Here is a 9,859-nt window from a genome sequence, read left to right as displayed (position 1 = left end):
GTAACAAGCTATACATTGTAAAAAAGGTATTCAGTCTTCTGTATTGATGATTATTTGTCAATTAGTGGTTTTTGTGGAGTTTCAGATAGTGATAAAAAGTATGGATGATAAGTGCAGCGATAATTCCTATAGTTAGTTCAAAGCTGTGTTACAGATGTTTGATACATACATTTAGCATTGTGTGTGTGTATATACGTGTGTATACAGGTTGGCCATATGACACATTCTAGACAATTACTCTTAATTGATTAGCAAACGTGATCAGCTATGGAACTGAATATGGTACTAATGTATGATGTTAATGATTCTAATTAAACTGTGACGAGTTTAAAGGGATAGCGTAACTGTGTGTAAAAATAAGGCAATTATAAGGATATTTTAGGGCAATTTGATAACCATGCCTATAATAATTTCATACAGGTACTAATGCCTCCCTCATATTCATGTGATAGATCGTCATGTCAATAGCAAACTGACAACGTATGATGAATGTGTTATGTATTGAACAACTGTCTTTCAAGTCCATAACGTTCCCCATATTTTCCCGTCGAGACGTGTCGCCGAGTGGTTAAAGGCGACGTCTCAGAGACGTGAGGTTGCGGGTTCGAACCTCACAAGATCACGAAACAAAATACTTAGCTACTTTACTGTTTTTTTTTCTTCAATTTTGTATTACATATTCGTCCATGTAGAAATCACGTTCGTATATAAACGCACCTATACACACACACAGACACACACACACGCCATATCCCTCTTTTTTGTGTGTTGGAGACCACATTGCTTCGACTGCAGCAAAATTTTGCAGGTTGACTTTGTCAAACCGATCATAGTATGTAATGACGACGACTGAGGTGTTGTACTTTGAACAATTTTCTTTCAAGACCATGTCATTGTTTTGTAATTTGATGACGTCATTACACTGAAAATTGTGATTAAAGGCAAGGTATCAAAACCAGCCGATTATAGGTTTTATGTCTGCGGGACGTATTTTTCCCAAGTTGCCAGAAATGGTATAGCGACCTCAGTCGTTACAAGGCCGCTTTTCCGTCTAGCAATGCAATAGATGTTCACACGGCCGCGTTAGTTGAGTGGGCATTGACTTTCCCCCCGTTATATCTATACATTGTTGTTGTTTTTCTGTCTTACCATTTCCGTGGATGACCCGTGGCCGAGTGGTTACAGAAACGGTTTCGCATGCACGCTCAATATAACTTCAAGGTGCCTATATCACATTCTTTTCTTTGTCGATCACAGATGACTGTCATCTGATGACCACAAGCGTATCACCTAACTCGTCCTCAATGTGACGAGTTTTCATGTCTCGTTTTATATATAAATTTTGGCGAGCGCAGCGCGAGCGAGCCGAAAATCTTTGTATTTCAGCTTACAAATCATGAAACTCTTGTCATTTTTTGCTTATTAAATCTTACAATTCTAATCAAGATATAGTGACGGCCTTATAGATAACGATTTATACCAACAAACTGAGGACTTGGAAAAAATACTCTAAATTAGTACGAGCGAGTAAGCCGAAATTTGTATATTTTTGCGTCATCATTACGTTTTTTATGTTTTTTGATATTTTTTTTCGCCCCCTCCCCCGTATGTTCGAAACCGTTGGCGTCCTCTTTTGATCCAATCGGCGATCGCTTCAGAACGAATGAAATTGCAGTCGCTGCTCCGTGTAACATTTTTCCTGCTAAATATAAAATGACATGAGTGAACACAATAGACATTATCATTTTGTCCGCGTCATCACATTTTGTTCTTATCTTCCTCTTTTTTTTTAATACAAATTTTGGCGAGCGAGCTGAAAATTTTTGTATTTCAGCTTACAAATCATGAAACTCTTGTCATTTTTTGCTTACTAAATCTTACTATTCTAATCAAGATATCATAGTGACGGCCTTTTTATCAATTTATACCAACAAACTGAGGACTTGAAAAAAATACTCTAAATTAGCACGAGCGAGTGAGCCGAAATTTGTATATTTCCACGTCATCATTACGTGTTATTATCTTGTTTGATTTAGGGTTTTTTGCGCCCCCCCCCCCCCCCCCCCCATGTTCGAAACCGTTGGCGCCTTCTTTTGATCCAATTGGCGATCGCTTCAGAACGAAAGAAATTGCAGCCGCTGCTCCGTGAAACATTTTGCCTGCTAAATACAAAATGACATGTGTGAACACAATAGACACTGTCATTTTGTCATCATCACATTTTGTTCTTACAAATTGTACCTTCTTTTTTATATAAATTTTGGCGAGCGAGTACAGCGAGCGAGCCAAAAATTTTTGTATTTCAGCTCACAGAACATGGAATTTTTGTGTGAACATGATAAACATTGTCATTTTGTCCGCGTCATCATGTTTTGTTTTTATCTTGTTTGATTTGGTTTTCTTTCTGGTTTTTTTTTTTTGGGGGGGGGTTTTCTTCTTCTTTTCTTTTTTTTTCTTCTTCTTCTTCATTTTTCTTTTTTCTTTTTTCTTCTTCTTCGTTTTTTTGTGGGTTTTTTTTGCGCCCTCAAGGAGTGGCACCCGGGGCACGTGCCCCCTTGCCCCCCCCCCCCCCCCCCCGATACGCCACTGATTCGCTATCTGTATAATAGCAGTGTTCGTTTTATGAAATTTTCCCTGTATAATATCTGCATGTTACTTGAGGCAACTTGTTCAAAATGATGAAAAAGGAGAAAATTTGTGCCAGTAAATGTTCATAAAAGATGACAATTCAGACTTAAGACAGGAGGGAGTCATTTGAATACAAGAATGCAACAAATGTGTATACCTTGAATTCCAAACAGAATGGAAACAAGAAGCTTGTCTCCTTCATGAACTATCTTTGTGTGGAAATAGCAACGAAATATCTAGAAACTATTCTTGGGAATTTTAAGTTGAATCTTAGCATACACATTGTATATTGGGACTCACACACACACACACACACACACACAAGTTTCTGGTGAGTCATGTAGATGACTTTGATTTGTAATAAGTCTTGCTATTATCAATCAACTACTAGTACATTGTAACAGTAGCCCTCTCACCATGGCAAGAATATTGGAGGAAATCATATACATAGCAAAGAAGCAGGCAACTTTAATTTAAGGATTTTTATTTGGGGATCATTCTTTAACCCCACTGTTGTCTCCTCGGCTTGATGATTACGGTACTTACACCATATTTGTCACCGTATTTTCTCATGCTATAACCACTGACACATTTAAATGAATCAACGGTTAATGAATTGACTGTTTCCACCGTGTATTTCAAAGCATGGAGTAAACAATTGTGCAAGATAATTCCTGAATGATTTTTACAGGCTGCTAGCATGATAATACTGACAAAGAAATTGTTGCGGGGAATAAATGTCTGCCAAGCATTTGTTGCAATTTTTTGTTGTTGTAATTTGTAGGAACTATTGTTGGCAGAGCCTGTGTCATGTCACCATCTCTTACACAGCTATTTTCTCCATCCTAACCAATACTAATGCACACACATTCTCATCCTGATACATGGCTTACCTTTTTCTGTACACATACACACAAGCACATTCTATCAAGTGTGCCAGAATGTCTGTGACTGTTCACATAATCTAAATTCAAAAAGACACATTTCTTTCATCTGTCATTGTATTTTGTACTGCTTCGTTGAGAAGAGCTAGCTTTGCTGTGATTACAGTGGTCATAGGTAAAGCAAGGGAATCTAGATGGGCAAATCGTGCCTGCTTGTTATGTCCTTTTATGGTAGTGGTATCTTTTTATTTTTTCTTTCTTTCTCTTTTTTTTTTGGGGGGGGGGAGGGTCACATTCACTGGCCATGTGCTATGACCTCACCCATATGCCTGCTGGTCACATTGAAAAAAAAATACAATAAAAAAATGGCAGCTGCAGGAATGCAATAAATTCAGGGGGGAGTCGGGGTAATACAGTCAGATGTAAGAGGAAACTACCTTTTTCACATTCACTGGCCCTGTGCCATTGCCTCTTTCATATCAATTTAATAGTGATCATTGTGAAGCTTGAAAAGCAATTTTCCACACACAAGCGAGTTTATCATGGCATGCAAGCAAACATCCCCTACCACCATCACCATAATAAATAGAGTTAGATCAGACAAACAGAATGGTTCAAAAAATCAGACTCAGATATACATGTACCACAGTAATACTGGTCAAAACCAAGTTTGCAAATTAACTCAGGTGACGTCAAAACGTCAAAACTCTCCTACTGGTTTGCACATACACAAAATAATAATAATAATAATAATAATAATAATAATGTGCTTTTTGTTGATAATTTAGCTGCAACATACTTTAACTCAGTATTGTTGGACTTGATTGCAATGAAGGAAAAAAAAAAAATGTCCTCGTGATGCAGAGAGTAGTTACAGCTTCAAGGTTCCTCTTCATCATTGTAATATGAAATCCTGTGCAGAATGTTATCCGAGTTTGGCAGCTATTTTGCTGTCAAAACATGTCGAAAGCAAGAGTCACATCGATCGTTTTTCACTTGGAAAAGTTTCTATGGTTCACATGGTCCATGACATCCTCACTCTATCTCACATGTTGCTCCTGCAGCCTCCAGCTGTTTTTTGATCTCCTCTGCTTCAGTCTTACCAATGTCAGCTTTAACCACCTGTGGAATGGCCTCAACAAACTTTTTGGCCTGAGATGACAGAAAGAGTGAGTACTAAGTGGAACACAGCTAAGTGAATCATACTGGCAATCAAGTACTACCAAAAACAGAAGAAAAAACGTGCTTACTTCAATACATTGGGCATTCTCTCAATTAGAAGGTCCCCATATTTTGATACTTTTAATCATTTTTTTTTTCTGTAAGACTAAGTGAACTTTCACAAAGAAACAAAGTAACTAAGAGTTACTGTAATATGTATTTGGTGAGTCTGATTTTTCACAAATTTGGACTTTCCCACAATTTCGTAAGTGGTTAATACATGTATTTGCAATTGTGGAGTACAGTAATCAACAGAACAACCCAAGTATGCACATTGTAGTCATGGTCGGATCAGAGTTAATATTTTCTCATGTTGGTGAATTTGCAAATGAAGCTGTCACCACAGCCTGAAGTCTAATTCGAGTGGGAAGAGGAAACAAATTCCCAAAATTCATCTTGCTCTCCATCTCTATTTCACATTAGACCCAGTGATAATGACATATAATGGGCAATTGCCTAGTCAAGCGTTTTTGGCTATAGTGATTTGACTACGCAACATTAGGAAAGGGTGTCTTTTTGCCGATTTTCCAAGTACACTGTAGGCATGCTAAAACACTTATTCAAACTAAAGCAAATATTCGCTGATGTTTCCTATGGTCAAAATGTCCTCTCATTGTGCATTCTCTTTTTAGAATTAAATCTTTTCTTATCCCAATAGAGAGTAATACAGTTTCTTTGCATATTCAGCATTAAACTGTCTCTTCAGTTTGAAAAAAAAAAATTGCATACAAAATATATGCAAAAAGTACCTATTCTACAATGTGAGTGATTAGCAAATTCAACATGCCCTATAAAAACAAGCTGCATACACACACTTGGTATAAATTTGTCAAATTTCACAAGTCAACTGGCATTCACAAACTTCGCTTCTCATGTAAGTGTTGGCTCCCATCACACAAATGCATTTATTGTGTATATAGTCTCCAAGGGATTAAAAAAAAAGAAGATAATTTAATTTCTTCTGAAAAGGTTACTCCATCACTGCAGTTCTAGATCACAAATTCAACTGCTCAAGCAATTAAAGCAATTAGCCGAAAGTCCAAATTCGCATTATATTACATGAAATACATGGTGGTATACAGTATGAGATCGCATAGAGCTGTAGAGATGATTAAAATGCTTACAACTGTTATCAATCTCGGGCTAAATTAGTAATTCATAACAACATCCTTACCTGTACTAGATTCATTCCTGATGTCAATGCCTTAATTTCTTTGATCAGCTTCACCTTGGTAGCTTCATCATATTTGGTCAGCTTTACTGTAAACTGTGTCTTTTCAACTGTTTTTACAGCATCTACTTCCTCCTCTTCCTGTAATAAGAAATAGCTTATGGAATTAGCAAATCTTGGACTTAGCTTTATATAAATACTGTAAAATCAGGAAAATTTCCGCTTGCATTTTAATTTTGTGAATTTCACGAGAGCCAATATTCACAAAATTAAAATGCATGCAAAAGTTCTTGTCTACACTACTCGCATTAAATGTCAGTGGAAATTTGCGATACTTTCATGCTGCAAAAAACGCCATCAGCTCCAATTCGTGAAAATTTCATGCCATGAAAATATTGTTTAACGTGTGCCATGTAGTTCCAAGGGAAACAAAGACTGCAATAGAAAACATTCTTCAAAACAAAGCACTTTGCATATCTTTAATACACTGTATTCCCTGCAAAACATATACAATGTAATATAAAGAAATCGCATTTTCCCCCTACATCTATTCAAAAAATAGTCATTGACCTTAAAAGCAAACCTTCCATCCACTACTGACAACAGGCACAGGACCCATTGTAAGAATCAAGCCAAAATGAGAACTCTTGAGACACAAAAGAAACACCAAACTCACAGCCCTCATTGACTTAGCAACATTCAACACACCTGTTCCAGAGCTGGTGCTGCTACTCCTGGTACAGCTCCAACAGCCATGACCGGTGCATCCTGGATGTTCAGAGTTTTCTGTAAGACATTTAAACGTTCAAAGATTAACTTTTTAATGCCTACATAGTGAAAATGATCTCTTTCTACAATTTCAGATCCTCTGTAATTGTAAATCCAACAAAGTATAAGTCACACTTGTTTCTACTTATCAACCAACCTCAAGATCACATTTTAGAAGCTTGTCAATGTAGCAGATACATGTAATATGCAAAGTTGTCATTACCCACTTTTTTTTTCAATCCACTGACAGTCTACACTTACTTGAGGGTTGAATAAATGCACTTGACCTACCTTTAACAACTGATTAAGGTCACTGACTTCAACCAGAGTAAGAGATGCTATCTCATCTACCAGAGATCGGATTTTGTCAGAATACTGCTTGTCTTCATTATCCCTGGCTGGTGCTGTGATGGCTTCACTACTGTGACATCGTTGGCTCCCTAAGGCACAGACAAACTTCTTCTGGCGCGCTGCACTGTAGTAGCTACAAGTGGCAGCTAAACAAGAGTGACGTACTGGTTGTAAAGCTGGGAAGTGACCATCTGGGATGTTTAGTGGCTTCCTGGTAAATGCAAAAAGGGGATAAAAACACAATCAAACATGAGCAGTACCAGGTACTTAACTTGTTGAGAGTAGGTAGGCTTAATTATGAAGCATTCACTGATGAAATTTGAAATTAAGGAGTGTGTGTGTCCCTTTCAGTTATTCTAGTTTTGTATAAAGTCGGTAAAACTAGAAAATACAACTATTGGTATTCATACAGCAAGTTCTTTGTCCATCTCAAAAAAAATTCAGACGAAAATGACAATGCTGCATCAAAGTATGTGACCTATGCTTCAGACAACAATATGTCTAACTTTGAATGTCTCATACCCAGAGTAATTCATATCATTACCTCGAACTGACAATATCTCATATTGAAAACCATTCAATAGCTCATTCACACTACCGGTACTGGTTTTTCTTTACATCTTGATTAATTTAACTGTTCCCTGATTTAAGACTACAAATACATCGGCCTTCAAAACAAAGTGTGGATGCTGAAGGAGACTTCCAGTGTCCTTGCGAAACTTTTCATGTTTGAGAAGGAAATTTTGAGAGGTGAGTGACCTTTGTCTTGCAATTGATAGTGCCCAGATGTATTCATTAAACATGGCAGCAGTGATTTGGTAAAACAACAGATTTGCATATAGTGTTAATTTTTAGCTTCAAGTTACTTGAAAGACACCATACCCCATATATTATGCATATAAATAGATGGCAAACTTTAGTTTCAGATTGTGTAGGCTGTGTATGCCATGAAACTTGCCTAGAGAGATGTTAGTTGTTTTGAGCATGACAACAATACAAAAAAGGATTCCTCACCACCAACCAATGGCAATACTCTTTGCCGCCTACCAATCAGAATAGACATCAGCCATACAAGAAGGTACCACATAAATACCAAAAGATTCTAACTTCACCAGGAGATCTTAGTGGGGGAACAGTATCAAATCCTTTCATGAGGTCCATACACAGTATCACTGCTACCACCCTTTCTGACACTCTTGTCCAGTTGTCAAGTGCCTCTAGCACATTTGATTTGTAGGCAATTGTGCACTTTATGGCCCTATGTTATCAGTGTGAGATCTTACCCTAATCGAGCAGTGCATGCAAATTCGAGTACTAGTACCTACGGCTATCAGGCACCATGGGTTCGAAAGCATGTGTTCCGGTACTGTGCTGTGTGCATGTGTGCGAGATTTCGTGTTGGGATGCAGTGTGTGTATGTGTCAACGCGAGTGTGCGTAAGGAAAGCACTTGTAGTACCGTACGCCACATGGTTGCTCTTACGCCCTTTCCTGCGCTGCGTGGCGTGATTGAGAAGAGACAAACAGGGTGCTGTGCATTGGAACACAACGAAATGCAACCAGTGGTAACTTTCATTCTTCATTCATGATTTTATATGAATGGACGCTGTGTTATTATCTCAAACTGGGGATCAATATTAACCTATCGCAGAGTAGAGGACATTATGTCCACTGCCTTGGCGAAATTATTCTGTGAAATAATGCCAAAAAAAAATCTAAAATCTTATCCCAATTCATCAGTTTGTTGTGTTATATCTTCTACACAGTTACAGATTTACTCGCCCGATCATCTCCGACCAGACGCTGTGTGAAGCACTCACTTATGTACAGCAACAGGGCTGTGTATACTCACACAAGCCTCGCAAGTCAGTTCGGGAAACCCACTCACAAGGGGGGCCCCTCCTTGTAAGTAACCCGTCCCCCTTATAAGTAATCCCGTCCCCCTTATAAGTAACCCCCGGGGCACCCCTTATAAGGAGTCTCCACGCTTTTTTGCAATGCAACGCGAAAATGAAAGGACTGCGGCAGTTCGCTTGATTACGTCCATAAAGCTTCACAAGTTTCCTAGTTACTCACGAAATTTGAGCAAAATCGGTTCGAGGCATCATATCTAAAATCATGGATTTAAATGCGATGTCAAACGACCCATGCGAATGCTGAAATGCGAGCGATTACTGGCGTGAGTGTCGCCAGGCGCGGCGGCGCGGCAATGCTTGAGTGCAGACGTGGCGACTGAGTACAGTACTCAGTCGCCACGTCTGCACTCAAGCATTGCCGCGCCGCCGCGCCTGATGGCGACACTCACGCCAGTAATCGCTCGCATTTTAGCATTCGCATGAGTCGTTTGACATCGCATTTAAATCCATGATTTTAGATATGATGCCTCAAACCGATTTTGCTCAAATTTCGTGAGTAACTAGGAAACTTGTGAAGCTTTATGGACATAATCAAGCGAATTACCGCAGTCCTTTCATTTTCGCGTTGCATTGCAAAAAAGCGTGGAGACTCCTTATAAGGGGTGCCCCGGGGGTTACTTATAAGGGGGACGGGGTTACTTATAAGGGGGACGGGTTACTTATAAGGAGGGGCCCCCCTTGTGAGTGGGTTTCCCGAACTGAAGTGTGCAGTGTGGGTGGTTTGCATGATTTGTGATGGGGTTGGGATGGATGACACGACACGGTCTTAGAGGCATAAAAATATTCACGTAACTGTTGTAGCTAGCCAGGATGTTCAGAAATGGAAGCTATTGTATCACAGACTTACTGCCAACTTTCTCACATTATGCACCATGATCATCAAAGATCAAACTGATCATTGCGATTTTCTGCGATGTAACA

The 9,859-nt window shown here is 38.8% G+C and overlaps 1 protein-coding gene across 1 annotated transcript; it reads right to left on the bottom strand.

Moving 5' to 3' along the window:
• Positions 1-4,318: 4,318 nt before the first annotated feature.
• LOC139745572 (large ribosomal subunit protein bL12m-like) lies at positions 4,319-7,910 on the bottom strand. The gene is made up of 5 exons (XM_071655966.1): positions 7,906-7,910; positions 6,964-7,234; positions 6,613-6,690; positions 5,908-6,045; positions 4,319-4,664 (listed from the first exon to the last, which is right to left on the bottom strand). The coding sequence occupies exons 1-5, from the start codon at positions 7,908-7,910 to the stop codon at positions 4,548-4,550; spliced, it is 609 nt and encodes a 202-aa protein (XP_071512067.1). The 3' UTR covers positions 4,319-4,547.
• Positions 7,911-9,859: the final 1,949 nt, after the last annotated feature.

The sequence above is a fragment of the Diadema antillarum genome, unplaced genomic scaffold (genome assembly GCF_040938485.1).
Source record: "Diadema antillarum isolate AM-2024a unplaced genomic scaffold, OU_Dant_1.0 seq00001276_RagTag, whole genome shotgun sequence".
Lineage (NCBI taxonomy): Eukaryota > Metazoa > Echinodermata > Echinoidea > Diadematoida > Diadematidae > Diadema > Diadema antillarum.
The sequence above is the reverse complement of the archived record's forward strand: the minus strand, read 5'-3'. Positions and strand labels throughout refer to the sequence as shown.

Bases quoted from the DNA above. Each gene is read 5' to 3' on its own strand.
- LOC139745572 (XM_071655966.1), bottom strand. The intron at 6,691-6,963 runs GTAGGTCAAGTG...AATGTCTTACAG, and splicing joins ACCTTAATCAGTTGTTAAAG to AAAACTCTGAACATCCAGGA. The intron at 4,665-5,907 runs GTAAGGATGTTG...CTGTCATCTCAG, and splicing joins CAGGAATGAATCTAGTACAG to GCCAAAAAGTTTGTTGAGGC.